The sequence below is a fragment of the Plasmodium falciparum genome (assembly GCF_000002765.6).
Source record: "Plasmodium falciparum 3D7 genome assembly, chromosome: 4".
In the NCBI taxonomy this organism is placed as follows: domain Eukaryota; phylum Apicomplexa; class Aconoidasida; order Haemosporida; family Plasmodiidae; genus Plasmodium; species Plasmodium falciparum.
Window position 1 is genome coordinate 41,126 of NC_004318.2, and position 17,646 is coordinate 58,771.

General features: G+C 27.6%; 2 protein-coding genes across 2 annotated transcripts; both read right to left on the reverse strand.

The window, feature by feature from the left end:
- Positions 1 to 906: 906 nt before the first annotated feature.
- PF3D7_0400300 (rifin) lies at positions 907 to 2,249 on the reverse strand (the record flags this gene model as incomplete). Its single annotated transcript, XM_001351284.1, has 2 exons — positions 907 to 1,965; positions 2,196 to 2,249. 2 exons carry the CDS (start codon positions 2,247 to 2,249, stop codon positions 907 to 909), a joined length of 1,113 nt encoding a protein of 370 aa, XP_001351320.1.
- A 2,180-nt stretch (positions 2,250 to 4,429) lies between these two features.
- Positions 4,430 to 15,735, reverse strand: PF3D7_0400400 (erythrocyte membrane protein 1, PfEMP1; the record flags this gene model as incomplete). The annotated part of the gene is made up of 2 exons (XM_001351285.1): positions 4,430 to 5,725; positions 6,628 to 15,735. The coding sequence occupies 2 exons, from the start codon at positions 15,733 to 15,735 to the stop codon at positions 4,430 to 4,432; spliced, it is 10,404 nt and encodes a 3,467-aa protein (XP_001351321.1).
- Positions 15,736 to 17,646: the final 1,911 nt, after the last annotated feature.

Genomic DNA, 17,646 nt, shown 5'->3' on the forward strand with positions numbered 1-17,646 from the left:
ATATGAAATTATATCTCATAAATATATACATATTATCAAATAAATATATATATATAAAAACAAAAAATATCTACATATTATACTAAATAAAACAACATAATAAAAATTACAAAGCAAAATAAAGAAAAAGTGTATTATTATATTAAAATAAAAAATATACATTATTCTTTTTTTTATTGTGTTTTATTTTTATTAATTTGATTTGTTTTTTGTGTTTTTATTGGTTTTTTATGTATTGTATCTATTTGTTATATTACGTATAATTATTATATTTTGTTATATGTTGACTATTTTTTGAATTCATTGTATTAGTAGTATTTCTAATAAAAAATAATTAAAATAATAAAATATATTATGAAATAAATATAAATAACATAATATATAATATGATAGGTTTTTTAAGGATGATAATTCTGAATTGAAATAATATACTTATTGGTTTTAATTTAAATTATATAAATATAGATATAATATTTTGAATAATATGTTTCTTAAAATATTTATAATAATAGTAATCATAATAATCATAATCATAATAATCATAATTATAATAATCATAAGTTTTATTGTTTTTTTTGATATATATTCCTTTGAAAAACATATGAGGTATTTAAAAAATATACGTTACATTATGTTTTAAAAAAATAATATATTATAATACGTATAAGTATTTTATATAAATTAAAAATTACATTGTTTATTAATTAAAAGAGTTTTAAAAAAAAAAATAAATAAATAAATAAAATTATAGAAAAATAAATTATATATAAAAGCGCAATACATATAAAAATAATATAGTTATTTATAATGGAGAAAAAAAAAAAAAAAACACACGGTACATTCAAAGAAAAATACTACGTGTACCATACATCCTACCAACATCGAAAAATACCAAATACATCACATCTATTCTTTCAATAATTTTATATATTGGAGTTTTTTCTTCATTTTCTTTTTTCTTCTATAACGTAAAATTAAATAAATTATTACCATAATTAAAACTATAATTAATATTGCTATAATAGAAGCATTTATAGAAGTAATGGAACTGTTAAATCCAGCTTCTATCAAAGCGGTCTGTTTTTCTTTTATTGCAGCAGTTAACTTGGCATTTTTAGCAGCCTCAGCGGCTTTAGCAGCTTCTGTAGCTTCTTCAGCAAGTCCTTTTATCATTTGTCGTATGGCATATAGCGGTGGATGATCACCTGTACCAGCACCTCCTGTTTTTATACTTAGTTCAGTCTCAATTGTATAGCATGCAGTCGGATTAATGGAAGATCTCATCAAGTTACAGGTCCCATTATATTTCGAATAAATAGTATTAACAAATTCTGTGACTTTAGTATAATTGCCTGTACTAGAAATAGTATCGCATATTCCAGGAAAAAAATTCTCTACACCAAAATGTTTTAATGCTTTAATAACAAATTCCATACCTCTGGCTTTTCCTGCTGCCTCAGCGGCAGCCGCAATGTCAGCAGTACCCTCAGCTATAGCTTTCGCAATAGCGGCCTCAAGTGCCTTAGGTTTCCACACATGTACAGCAACTGAACCAATTAATCCAACTGTTGGTGCAACAGTTCCTAGACCATACCCACATCGTAAACAACCTTTTTCCACTTTATCTGCTAACGACTTTTCGCAAACACATGTTGGAATGGCGTCACTTTGTATATCAGTTTGTAATGTGGCAAATTTGTCCATTAATTCTTTTTCCATTTTATCTTTTAATATAATTTTTTGAATTTCTTTATCGCATTTATCTTTACATTGCATTCGTTTTTCGACCATACGTTCGTCATATTCATGAAATCTCTGTTGTGTCTGTTTACTGAATTTAACCATTACTTCTTTCATTTGTGGATCGTCGTCATAGGTGGCAGGTGCATATAATTCACATTCACATAAAGATCTATTGTTTTGTGTATGAAGGTTAGTGCTTTTATGGTTCCTTTGATTATATATCTATACAAAATGGTCACATATATATGTATATTATAATTAGTTCTTTTTTATTTTATATATATATGTTATAAATATGTATGTTTTTATGTTTATATATATATGTATATTTGGACTATATATATATAAAAATTATATATACGATATCGTAATATATTTATATATAAATATATATATTATATTATAATATGATTATATTAATCCTCTTTAATATATATGTGACATGGAATTACCAATATATTTAATGGAAGCTCAAACAATAATATATTAATATAATGGATTTTCATTTTTTATTGTGATACGTATATTATTTTTTGATAAATATTATAACTAAAAAAATCACATAAAATACTTTATTTTATATTATAAATAAATTAAATAAAAATGTTTAACATAAAATATGATTATAATTTATTTTATATAATTAACAATTATTTTTCCATTATACCAATATATATTTTTTTTATATAGTGGAACCACATTTGCCATTTTATTTATTACAAAAAAAAAAAACAAAAACGTAAAAAAATTAATATTAAAATAATTTATCAAAACATTCTGCATTTTTTATAATTTTTTTTAATTTTTAATTTTTAATGAAATTTAATTTTAAATCAACACAATAAATTATTATGGTTATTTTTGGTTTATTTTTTTTTTATTTTTTTCATTTTTCTCAATAATATCTAACGATATAGTAATAATACAACATATTTCTGTGTTGTAAATTATTTACAAATGTGCAAAACCAACGTTTTGGAAATTGTGTATGACATATATATAATACCAATTTATAATATATATATATGAAATACTTATGAAATAGTTATTAAAACATATAATTTCGTAACATTGTTGTTATAAAAACAATTAACAACAAATATTTTATAACATAATAAATGATATAAAATCTTCTTCAAATAATAATATATACATATATATTAATAAATAAATTTTCATATATTATGTTATTTGTTTTGTTCTAAAATTTATTGTATGTTATAAAATTCCCTCTAATTTATCTATGTTGTTACTAAGATTAATATTATTTTTTTTTTTTTATAAAAATATTACAAATAAATTAAAACGTTAATTTATCATTAAAGTAGTAAATTATATAATTATCGCAAAAAATATAAATATTTATTATTATTAAAAAAAAAACAAATAACAAAATAAGATATTATACGTACTATTACATAATACATTCTATTGTTTTATGTTATTCAAATATATTATAATCATAACGTGTATTATTATATATATATTTCTTAAAATAGAAGTTATGGTATTTTACAACTTATGATACATTAATTGTATTATTACATGTTGTAACAAAATAATTAATTACTATATATCTTAATAAATATATTATTATACAATAAACAAATAACGCGACATTATATATACTATGGAAAAACAAGGAATCATTTATTTTTATTTTATACGTAATTAAAAATCTTAAAAAAAAAATTCTTAATATTTCTAAAAATTAAATTATTTCCTATAATGTTGATAATAGTACGTATGAGTACAAAAAAAAAAAAAAAAAAGGATATCATATAAATATTGTTATTTTAATACAATTATTATATATGATATATTATATTCTTACTATTTTATAATAATACTTATTGTAAGATTAGATTAATTCATTATTATTATATTATAATGTGTTGATATATCCGTATATGGTGTTGAAAACATTTTTGTTGTTACTATATTAAATATATATATATATATAATAAGAAATATTTTAGTGTATTATATTAGTTTATTTTAATATGGAACCATATAATATACTACTATGAATATAATTTATATGGTATGGTATATGTTTCTATGTTTTTATTTTATTTTTTTTTTTTAATCATATATATATAATACAAATGAAACAAATTTATATATACAAATATCCAAAAACAAATAATTAAAATAAATTCGAACAAAATATATATACAAATAATCAAATGTGTCAAATAAACACAAAATAAAACATATATATATATTATACAAATAAAACAAATTTATATATACAAATAATCACATGTGTCAAATAGAAACAAAATAAAACAAATTTATATATATTATACAAACAAAATAAAAATTATATATTAAAATTATGAACAATGACATTTAAAAAAAAAATCAAAAATAAAATGAAAAAAAAATAAAAATATTACTCAAAAAATTATGAATCGAATATATTTAGAAATATTATACAAAAACAAAAAAACAAATTATATATATATATATATATATATATATATTTACAAATATTATATAAAAGCCAAAAAAACAAATTATATATATATATATACAAATATTATTATACAAATATATCAAAATAAAAATATATATATACTATGAATATATATATTTATATTATACAAATGAATATACAAATAAAATATAACAAAAAAAAAAAAAAAAAAAATAAACAAGTAAAATAATATATTTTTTTTTTTTATATATTCCATACATCCGATATAGGAAATTCTGGTTCCAACGATCCATTGGATGTATTATTAAGAATTTTCATTTCAACATGTACTTTCTTAGGTACATCTACTTTATTATGATCCATAGGTATATCATCTACAGATGGGTTTTCATCATTTACATCATAATATATATCATCCTCATATATATCATAAAAAGGTTCATTACATGTTTCCAAATCATCCAATATATTATCCATAGTAGGTGTATCCACGTTTGTATCCATATTACTAAATTCCTTCTTTCCTTTATTTTCATCCATATCTATTTGTATAGAAACATCCGTATTCAACGATCTGTTATCACTTGGTACATTAATTCCATCATTATCCTTATTCCATTGTTCATTCAATTTATCTAACAATTCTTCCTTATTATGTTTTTCCCACTTCTCACACATATTTCTACGTCTATCTAACCATTTATGTAACAAATCTAATTGGTTCATAATTGAATCACTATTTGTATTTTTTGCAACACTGTTGTTTGAGGTATTTTTCGTATGATTTGTTCCAAATAATTCATTTTCTTTTCTTTTTAACACTTCATCATATATATCAATATGTTTGTTACCACTTAACGTGTCATTAATTAAATCGATACCAGAATATACATTATTTGATACATATTTTGGAATATCATTATTAGTGTTAGTACTCATATTAATATTATAATTAATTTCTTCTCCACTATATAAATCCCTATCATGAATAGATGTAATAAAAGGTTTTTCATTTATGCCAACATCTAAAACATTAACTTCTGTTATATTCATTGGTAATTCCGTTGATACATCATATTGTGGTACATCCATTGGTAATCTACTTTGTATATATTGTGATATAAAATCATGTTTTAGTTCATTCCATTCCTCATCTGTAAATGTATTCGTGGTAGGTATCATATCATCACCTAGTGTGTTACCATCACCCTTACTTGGTGTGTTACCATTACTTTTTGATGGTTCCAATACTACTTCGATCAATGTTTTATATTTAGGACTTCCTGGTACATATATATCATTAATATCCATCTCTTCATATTCACTTTCGGAGGAAGTAATATCAGTAGTATCAGACAAAAACATATATTTATCGTCATCTCCACTAGTATCTCCTTCCATATAAATATATGTTTTACCTTTATATGTACCACTTCTATATGGTATGTACCTATTTTTGGATTCCAACGTAGGCATTCCATAATCACCTTTATGTACATCAAGTACACGTATGAGGTCCACAGGAGATTTAGGTTTTTTCTATAATAAAAAATTGAACATATATTTATGTAGGATTTATATGTGTATGTATTTAGGTATTTATGTATGTATGTATATGTAGGTATATGTGTATGTATATATAAATTTCATTATGTATATAATATATATATATATATATATATATATATATATATATGTTATATGTGTATATGTATGTGTATGAATAAAATATTTTTTTTTTTTTTTTTTTTTTAATTTTATTATTTTTTTTTTTTATTTTATTTTTTTTAATTTTTTTTTTTTATTTTTTTTTTTTAATTTTTTTTTTTTATTTTTTTTTTTTAATTTTTTTATTTTTTAATTTTTATTTTTTTTATTATATATATATTTTTTTTTTAACATTCTTTTAATTTTTTTTTATTTTATTTCTAATAAATTTTTTTTATATATAAAATTTTTTTTAATTTTTTTTTGATAATATTTTTCATTTTTTATTTTATCAAAATTTATATTTTTATTTTAATTTTTATTATTTTTAAAATATTTTTCTCCTTTTTTTTTTTTTTTTTTTATTTTAATAAATTTTTTTTTATATTTCTTTTTTCTTTTTTTCTTTTTTTTCATTTTTTTCTTTATCAATATAAATACATATATATAAAATATATATAAAACACATACATATACAGAAACACATATACATATATATATATATATATCCAAAAACACATATACATCCACATATATATATCCAAACACCCACAAATACATATATAGAAAATCATATACATACAAACATATATATACATACACATATATATATTTATATATATATCCAAAAACACTCACACATATATATACAGAAACATAAGTAGATCCATATATATATATCCAAAAACATCCACACGTAAACATATCCCCCACACATATATATTCTCTTTTACCTTCAAAAATAAAAGCGCAATCGAAGTCAAGGCCAATGCAATACCAAACGGGATAGTAGTTTTTAATATATCGCTGGTATTATCACTTGGGAGTGGTTGTGGTCTTGGTGTTGATGGAGGCGCCTCAGGGGCCGGTGGAGGTTCCTCTGTGCCTTCACTAGGTGATGGTGATGAAGGGGCGCCACTTTGTTCTTCATCTCCTTTATCTTTTTCTTCTTCTTTTTCTTCTTCTTCCTCTTTAACGTCTGGTTGAGGAGCATCTGTTTTACAACCGCTTTCATCCTCTGCTTTTGGTTCTTGTGGCACCACATCTTTACAAATTGTCGGCATCATGTTCTTTTTTGCCTCCACTGTATTTTCTGTGTTTTCTTCTTCAAGGAGTAAGTCCTCTTCAACGTCTCCAACGGGGGATGATTCTTGACACTGTGCTGGGTTTTGGGCACTAAGTAGGTTTGCGTCACTCGGTGGGGGGTTTTGACAGGTTTTTATTTCGTTTTGAAGCCGAGAAAGTAAAAGAGTTACCATATCTTTTTTTCTTTTTTTACCCTCAAAATTGCAATTCTTATCACCATTATTACAAACCTCATATTCTTCGTTATTTTTTAAGACGTCATAATTATCTATCCATTTCCTTAACTCATTTTCATTTTTTTCAAAATAATTTTTGACCTTATGAGACATATCATATCCATTACCATATTCTTTTTTATTATAATGATCTTTTATTTGATTCCATTCTGTAGTCTTTTGTGCTACCCATCCTTTCACACATGCACAATCGTTTTTTGAATTTTCATTACATGTCTCTCCTCCATTTTCTTTACATTGTTCGATTATTTTTCTTTTTTTCAATATATAATAACCTTCTATAAAATCTTGTAACCAATATTCTAGAAATACTTTAAATGTAGTATATTGATTGAGGTCTATTTTGTCATTAAAATTTTTTAATTTACATATATCCGTCTTTTCATCTTTATATCTACATTCCCATTGTTGATCTCTTACACTTTTAAATAAACGTGAAGTTTTAAACAATGAATCTGATGAATTTCCTGATTCTTCTAATATTTTTGAATAATTTTTAATAAGCGGTTCCCTACGATCAATCATTTCTACAGTAATTTCAGTACTATTTCCACCGTTTGCATTAAAAACACTTTCCCACGACTTTCCTTTTTCGTTATGTGGTGTACATGGGTCTTTACCACGTGTACCACGTCCACTGCCATTACAATTAACTTTATTGGAAGGACAAGTTTCACAATACGTTGAAGGATTAAATGTTTCGAGAGGTTTATTAAAATCTATTTTATTATTTTTTTTATCCTCCTCACTTTTATCCGTATCATCCTCACTATTTTGACCATCTTTGCAATGTTTCAATTCTTTCAAAAATTCTGAAGCAGAAGTATGTTTTTTTATTTCTTTACAGCAATTATTATTACCATTAGAATTACCATTTAATTTATCAAGTTCCCCTTGATATTTATCTTTTTGTTTTTCATATTCTTCGAATTTTATATCTATCCATTTTCTATATTTTCTACATTGTTTGTGGCAATCACGACAATCTAAATCTGCAAACATATTAGTATGTTTAAGTTCTCCGTTTTCAGTACAATCATGTCCATCACCCCCACAATATTTTTCACCAGGATATTCACCACGACATTCTTTTCTCACCTCTTCCAATCTTTTTTTCCTCTCTCGACAAAATGTTTCACCCCATTCTTCAAGGTAACGGAAATAAGGGGGTCGCGAAATGAAGTTGGTGAGGGTGGTGGGGGTGTTATCACCACTGGGTGAGGGGGGTTGGGTGGGTTTGGCACCACTATTTTCCTCGAGTTTGACATTTTTGTATTGGTATTTGGTTTCCTTGGGTTTTTTGTTGGCTTCGTCCCACAGTTTCTTGTACACTTCATTATCCTTTACTATTTTTTTTTCGCCATTATCTTTGTATGTTAGGGCGTAAATCATACCTTTCCAGATATGTTCACCGTTTGCTTCCCACCAGGTTTTACGTTTTTCGTCACTAGGTTTGGTGGCAGGTGTGGGAGGAGGTGTGGAAACACTATTTGGAAAAACTTTGTCTATAGTTTCTTTTATTTTCTCTTCTTTTGCTTTCATTTCTTTATCACTAGCACCACTACCTGTATTTCCAATCACGATATCATTTTTCCCAAACAATATATCTCTATAGTCTCCTAAAGTATAGAACATTTGTCTTTTAAATTCTTCAGGTATTTCACCTTCTTCTAATTTCTTTTGGGGGTTATTGTCATCACCACTAGGGACGTATCCGTTGATGGCACCCATGGCGAGTGGTATTTGAGGTAATCCGCCTAGTGTCGCATCTGGTTTTTTCGTGTTCAATTTCTTGTACCTATCCCACAAAAAAAACGTCTCTACTGCAGCAGATTGGATGAACGCATCACGCAAGCCGTCGTCGCGTGGGTTGGACGACGGCGACAAAGTGGGGTGACTATTTGGTTGTGACGCAGTTTTGCCAACAATTTGTGACGACGTTCCACCTTGTGTTCTCTGACTTGCCCATTGTGTCAATTTCCCCACATATAATCGTCGTCTCCTGGGTGGCACACAAATACTACCACTAGCATCACTTTTGCCAGTGGCTTCACCGGCTGCACGTCTGTGACGTTGGGAACGATCACCGTTAACACTACTTGTGGTAGTACTGTCACCACTTGGTATGCACTTCCATCCCAAACGTGAGTTGTTTCCGCCATATTTGAGGTTGCAGGCGTCTTTAAATTTGTTTGTGTCATTAAATAGTTCTTTTACTATTTCACAAGCTGGCTTCACCTCTGGCGCTGCTACAGTCTCTTCCACGACTTCTGTTTCATCTGGTGGTTCTTCCTCCTGGTGGCCGCCGTCGACGTGATGGCTGTCGTCTTCGTCTTCTTCGTCGTTTTCGTCTTCTGAGGAGTCGGAGTCGTCGACGTCTTCACCTTCACCTTCCTCGCTACCTGATTCCTCGTCGTCATCTTCTTCATCTTCGTCTTCTTCTTCATCTTGGTCGACACGTGCGATTGGTTGTAGAATGCGAGCGACACCTCCATTTCCGGCGGGTGGTTTTGGTGGTTGTTGTGGTGATGGGCCGGTTTCGGCGCGGGCGCCACCAGCATCAGGGGTTCCAGATGGTGGTTGTGGTCCGCCAGGTGGTGCAGGTCGTGGTGATGGGTTGTCGGCGGAACGAGCGAGACTTTGTCGTGGGGCACGAGGAGGAGGTGGTCCGTCTTCACCATCTTCCGATCGTACACTAAAGTTCCGTGAAGATGCTTGACTTTTTGTACACTCGCACGTATCTTTATAATCACTAGGTGTATCGTCCAATGATGCGGGCATATTATTGTTATTTTGTGACGAGGGGTATTTCATACACTTATACTCACAATTTGCACTAGTATTTCCACTTGGACAAATTTTTTCTAATTTTTTGTTCAAATATTGATAGGCTTGTGGTGATTGTTTTGTATCTGGATCATTCGTATATGAATCCTTATCATTTTCATATTTTATTTTTTGTTTTTCATAATGTTCTTTCCACGTTTGAAGCCATTCTTTATATGCTTTGCACGCATCTGAACATTCTTTTTTCTTACCTTCATTGGTACACGTTTCTTTTGGACACTTCTTCTTCAAAATATCCAATTGTTTCTTTTGTTCACGACAAAATTCATCGCCCCATTCAGTGAACCAACGTAAAAATTGTGGCCGTTTGGCGAACGTCTCTAGATCTGGGCCATTGCGATTATCACTAAATTTGACGTTGTGATAGTTGTAATTGCTTTTGTTTTTGATAGTGTCTTTTCCCCAAGCTTTTTCTAGTGAACACAACATTCCTTTCCAAATATAGGGACCATTTTCATTCCACCAATCTTTGCGTGAGAGGTCACCAGGATTTTTGCCGCCAATATTTTTGAAAAGAGAATCTATTTTCTTTGCTAGTTCACTCCCTATACCATGACCTTTTGATATATCTGTTCCAAATAAAAAATCTCTATAATCACCAAATGTGTAGAACATTTGGCGCTTAAAATCGTCAGGGATTATTCCACTTTCTAATTGGTTTTGTAGATCTTCACCACCATTGTTATCCTCTTTGTATTTATGCCAAAGAAAAAACGTTTCCACAGCAGCACATTTAATAAAAGCTTCTCGTAAGTCCACTGTTGTTTTCCCTTTAAAATATTGTAAATTAATTACGCATAACTTTTGCCGTCTAGGGGGCATACATGCTCCATTATGTGTTCGATGAATCTGAGAATTGCAATTCCATTCAGGATATCTTCCATATTTATATTTTCCATTGCACTTTTCTATATAATCAGTTGCGCTCTTTCCATTAAGTATATCATCCACTATTTCGCACGCACTTTGTGTTGGTGCTGGCGCAGGTGGTGGAGGTTGTGGTTTGCACTCGCACTTTTTTTCTAGATCACTATTTGTATACGTTTTATTAGGTTTATCCCAATACTCGGAGTTATTTTTCACTTTTTCCATATAATCACATGTACCAGGGAAACATTTATCTTTCAGATAATCATGGGCTTCTTTATCTTTATAATTTTCATATTCTTCATTTCCTTTATTTTTGTCAATATCAAATTTCTCTTTTTGAGTATTATATTGTTTTTTTTTGGTGCTAATATATTCTTCATAATCTTTACATGCGCTAACACAACCATGATTACCCTTAGTGTTTGGTTTATTACATCCCTCATGATCCTTCTTACACTTTTTTTCCACCACTTCTTCCTTTTTCTCACGTTCACGACAAAATTCATCACTCCATTCTGTGAACCATCGAAGGAATTGAGGTCTTTCTGCAAATTTCTCAAGGGGTGTGGTGCCATTGGTGGTTTTTTTAAGTTGGTCGTATGAGTAAGTGCTTTTGATTTTGTTTTTTTCTTCTTCATCTATTTCATGTGTTAAAGCACAGAGCATCCCTTCCCATATTTCGTGACCATGTTCTTTCCACCAGTCTGCAAGCAATTTTTCATCGTCTATTATTATAACACTTTTTTGTTCACCATTTTTTTCTTTCAATTTGTTTTTTGCATTTTTTGAGACATCTAGAATATGATCATGTGAAGTAATATCTGTTCCAAAAAATATATCTCGGTAATCAGCAAAAGTATAATACATTTGTCTTTTAAAATTTTCTGGAATTGTTCCACTTTTTAATTCTTCTTCTGCTTTTTTATTATCATCATTATATCTCTTCCAAGCAAAATATGTTTCTAAAGCAGCAGATTTAACAAACGTTTCCCTTATATCTTCTCCTTTATTTTTAAAGATACCCTCTTTTGCTAATAGACTTACACAAAATTTTTCTCTTCTGGGTGGCACACACGCACCTTTATTTTCCGCCTTAGATTCATTTCTTTCACAATTCCAAGAAGGATAATTTCCTATTTTTGGATTACATCCATCTATTCCACCTGTTCCGCCATTTGATCGATCAAGAAGTGTCTTAATTCCATTACAATCGTTTTTTTTCTCAATTGGTTTTTGTGCCTTCTGCCTAGTATCACAAATACACGCCTCTTCATACTCCTTTGGCGGATGTTTAAAAGCGTATTTACCCTTCTTGTTGTCACAAAACTCCTTCTGCGTGTTACATCCCACGGTCTTCCCCAATTCCTGGTGGATGTACCCAGCGGCGGAACTGTAGAGGGTGTTCGGGGTCATGGCGGTGACACCAGGGGTATTTTTACTTTTTCGTGGTAGTAATTGTTTCAAGAAATCAACAACGTCTTTTTCATCTTTAGGATTATTAGAGGTAGTAACACCAGGTTTTGTTGCTTTTTTGTATAATGTTTTGTATTTTCCTTTTATTTTTGTCCATTGTTCTCTCCATTTGTTTATTTCGTCTTTATATTTATCACATGCTGCTTTGCACTTTCCACAATCGACATCACCTTCAGTACATTTTTGCTTACCCTTACAGCTCTGACACTTCTCCAACAACTCTCCATACAGCCGTGACTGTTCTTTACAATACCATTCGGCCCATTCTGTCATCCATCTTAATCGTTGAGGAATATAATCTTCTATGGGGATACCATTACATTTCATATCTTTGTCATTTTCTATTGCACATTTCATAGCTCTCCAAACTTGATGTCTATTAGCCTCCCACCAGTCTTCTCTCAATAGTTTATGATCCGTGTCACCATTATATTGGAGTTTGCCTTTGATGTCTTTATGGTTGTCTTTAATTTTATCAAAAATTTTTGCTAAATAAGCTTGTAGTTTTGTTGCATCCGTGTTTTGTACCCACATATCTTTTCCCCTTATAATATCACCTATATCTGCAAAACTATATTTCATCGCTCGGCATATAGTTTCCTTGTCATTTTGGTCAATTACACCATTTTTGCTATTATTTTGTTGATACAGTTCCTTTATATTTTTTGCTTCATATTTTGCTGCGAGCAATACATCACCTAATAATGAGTGGCTAGCATTACCATTTTTAATGACACTAACAACGTCTAATTTTTCTAAATTGGAAATACACATATGTTCTCTTCGCGGTGGCATATATACCTCAGGGTGTGTTCTTTTTTTTTCGTGTTCCCCATAAGACCATTCCGTTCCTATTTTAAACCGTTTGTCATTTTTTCCTGTACATGGTCCACCGTTATTACCATTACGACTATCATTGGAATAGCTTGTATCAATGTTGCAAATTTGTCCATTCAGTTTCTTTTCTTTACCTCCACGTATATATTTTCCTTGTGATGCATCAGCTTTCAAATTAATTTCGCCGCCACGTTTCTCCAATTGTTTCCTCGCGCGCCGTTGCATCATTTCGGCTAGTCTTTTCACTCTCACAAGTTTGCCACCATTATTGTTTGTTCCACAGGGGTTTGGTGTGGGGTTCGGGGGATAGGTACATGGTTTGATTGAATTATTGTCTCTGCATGTTAAGGCATTATCTTTTAAGTGATCTAATAAGAATTCTATTGCATCTTGTGAATTTGCGGTACCTGCACTTTCTACGGAAGGTCCAAATTTTTTTTTTAAATCTTCCGTAAATTGATCCCATTTTCCTTTTTCGTCTTGGTCAAGCGCAAACATAACTTGAAATAAAAAACGATCAAAAACATCTTTAAGTTTATTATAATAATTGTGTGATGTTTCGTCTTTTTTATTTAATACTTCTTTCAATTTTTCCCATTCATCTTTTTTTCGTTCAATCCATGCTTCATAACATTCACAATTTTTGATACATTTACTTGTACAATCCGTGACATTAGTATTATTTATGCAATTCTTAAGTTGATGTTCCCACCTTATGGTGTCTATTAATAAATTTTTAGCCCACGAATGAAAACATTCAACAGATAACATAAGGTTATACTCTTTTGGATCTTGATATAACCAACTTATCATTTCACATTTATTATATTCACTATTTTTATTATAGCATTTCCATTTTTGAAGATTTTCATCATTGTAATTATTTGGTCCCCTACAAAAATCTTTTAATTTTTCTGTAATAACACCTTGTTTATCATCACTATAGAGAACCTCAATTTCAATAGGCGTCTCACTTTCTAGAATTTTTTGGATTATTTTGCTCCTGCAATTCTTATCATCATCCGTTTTTTGTGTACATGTTTTACCGTCACATTCAACTACACAATCGGGACAGGGTTGGCAATAATCTGAGCGATAAAATGCATGTTTATTACCAGTCTTAGTAAAATCAATAGCATCTTCTTCTTCAATTTTTTCTTGGCAATACCTTCCATTATTTAGTAGCTGTAAAAAATTTTTAACACTTCCATATTGTTTTTTAAGTTCTTCATAAAATTCCTTATAATATTCCTTCTTGGTATTACTATTACTATTAGATATAGGGGTCTTATTTACATATGTTTCTATTTCCTTATCATATTTATCCTTTTGTATTTTAAATTCATTTTGTTGTTTCTCTAACCAAAAGTCATAATCAACACATTTATTCGAACAGCCAGTACACTTATTTTCCCTAGAGCAACTACTTCCTTTTTCAATACGTTTCGTACAATCATATCCATTCTGACTACAATATAAACGTTCTTTGTCATTACGACAGGCATCCTTAATCTTTCTCAACTTATGATTTCTTATTCGACAAAACTCTTCTGCCCATTCATCGAACCAACGTAAAAATTGAGGGACGTAATCTAAATTGGTAGGAGGAGCACCTTCATAATGGCCACATTTTCCGTCATTGGTAAAAACGATAGTATCGTCTGACGTTTTTTTAAAATAATTAACATAATACGGAATATAACATGTTATAGCTCTCCATACTTGGTCTCTGTTCGCTGTCCACCAATCTTCCCTTAATTTATAATAATTTGGATCATTATCATAATCACTAATTTCTTTTTCCTTTAAGTTGTCATTTATTTTCTTAAAAACCGCCCTTAGACCTTTCTGCACTGCGTCTTCTTCATTACGTTTAAACATATCTTTTCCTCTTACAATATCACCTATATCTGCAAAACTTCGTGCAAGTGCAGTACATACTTCTGAATTTTCTTTATGTGGATGCTTCGCAACAATAGATTCGCCTTCATATTTTGCTGTAACTAACACATTTCCCAATAAATCATCAGTATCATCAGTATTAGTGTTATCTAAATATTCTAAATTTTTATCACACATATTTTGCCTTCGGAATGGTGCACATGCTCCACCAGCACTTTTTTTTCCAGTAACCCTTATTTTATCACTATTACAATACGCTTCGGCATTTTCACCAAAACGATTTTGATTTCTAAGATCGCAAGGATTTCTTGCGGGGGGATATCCATTATTTATATTAGTATAGAATTTGTGGTCAAGATCGCATGAATTTGCAGGACCAGGTATTACCCCCAAACGAGCTGCCTTGCGCAAGCCATCATGAAATCGTGCTCTTGATAAATCGCCTCTCAATTGACTTGTATATCCATTCACTTTTTTTTTTTCCTCATTATATATTTCTATTCCAATATTTTCCAAAACATTTCTGGCACTGTTGTGACTTTCATTTTTAACATCTTTTGGAACCGAAGGAGTTGATGAACCTGTCCCCATTTTTATAACAAAGTATTTAAATAATTTATACTAATACATTACAATTATTATAATCAATATATAACCTCTAAATATATTTTAAATATATTATTATTGCATTGTGAAAACAATATTATTTTTTCATGGTAATAAACATGTTTATATATTGTTAATAAACCCTTATATTCCTCTAAAATTCATATATTTTTCACCTACAACAAATATAATAAATTGAATATTTTTTTCTATACCAAAGGTTTGCCATTATATATATTTCTTTTTTTATGCTATATTTTTATTAGTAGTGCAATTTAGTGTATATATATATATAATTTGATGATAATATATGGTAAGTTTATTTTATTAAAACATACATTATTCTTTATATATATACATATAGATATATATTTTTATTAATATGATAACATCATAATATTATTTAACAATATCTACAAATTATTATAGTTATATAATATAAATATGATATAAATAACATAATATTATAATAAAATAATAAATGAACTTATTATATTATTAAAAGGATTCATTTATGAAATATTTGTTATTCTTTTCATAATATACATAATAATATTTTTCTCGTACTATTGTTTCATATTATTATTAATTATATAATTTATAAAATTATTCAACATATATTATTATAAAATACGTATCATCCATTTATATATATCTAAATTATATCTTTAATTGTATCTTTATATTTTATAATTATTATTTTACTTAATTTTTGTGACATTGGAGAAAATAGAACAAATTTGTTTTTTATCTATCTATATTATCTATATTATGTATCCATATATAGATTAATACAATATAGAACTGAGGATTCATCATATTTCTAAAAATATTATGTCATCACGTATACAAATAGAATAATATAATAAACTATGAAATAATGAATAATACATAAAGATGACAAATATGTATATACTTAATTATTCTGTTATTAAAAAAATACATATAAATGTATCTATCCATTTTATACTTATCTACTAAAATTATATATACCACATTATATAGATATATTTATATTTTCATAAATAGTATAAGAATTATATATATACTTATGAAACATATAATAATATAATAAGTTAATATATTAACATTTATTATATATTATTATTATTAATTTTTATAATATATATACATAATAATAAAATAATTAAAAATAAAAATGACATACATATTTTTGGTTTTTCCTCATTGATATAAATATTGTAGTTATAATTATATAAATGGAAAGTATTATATATATATATATATATATATATATTTACTGCTTTATAATAGTTATAGAACTATATATAATTATAATGTAATATATTATTATGTTAATATTCAATAATATATATATATAATTATTCCATACTATCTATAAATAAAATTGAAATTACGATGTGTTAACAAAATTATTCATTTACAAAATGTAAGTATGTGTTGTTTACTTTATATAATATTACAGAAAGTTCTTTTCTCATATGAACCAATATATTTTCTTTCTGTCATTATTTATAATATATTGTTTACATTATATATTTATATATATTTTTATTTATATTTTTTTAAATTATACATACTATTATTATTATAGAAAATAGCTACCATTTTAGAAACAATACGCAAACGATTATATATATATATAATATTAGTAATTGAACATAATAGAAAAATATATTTTTGTTTATCGTATTTATTATGTAAAGTCGTATATTTCTTTTCAATATATATATAATAATAATAATTAACATAATTTTTTTTTTATTTAAATATATATAAGTATATTATTACAACTAGTAATCCTACAATTATTATATCAATAAATTCTAAAATAGTATATATACCATTTTAATATTTAATATAATACATATATTATGAAAACATTAGAATTATTTCTATATTATGAATAGTATA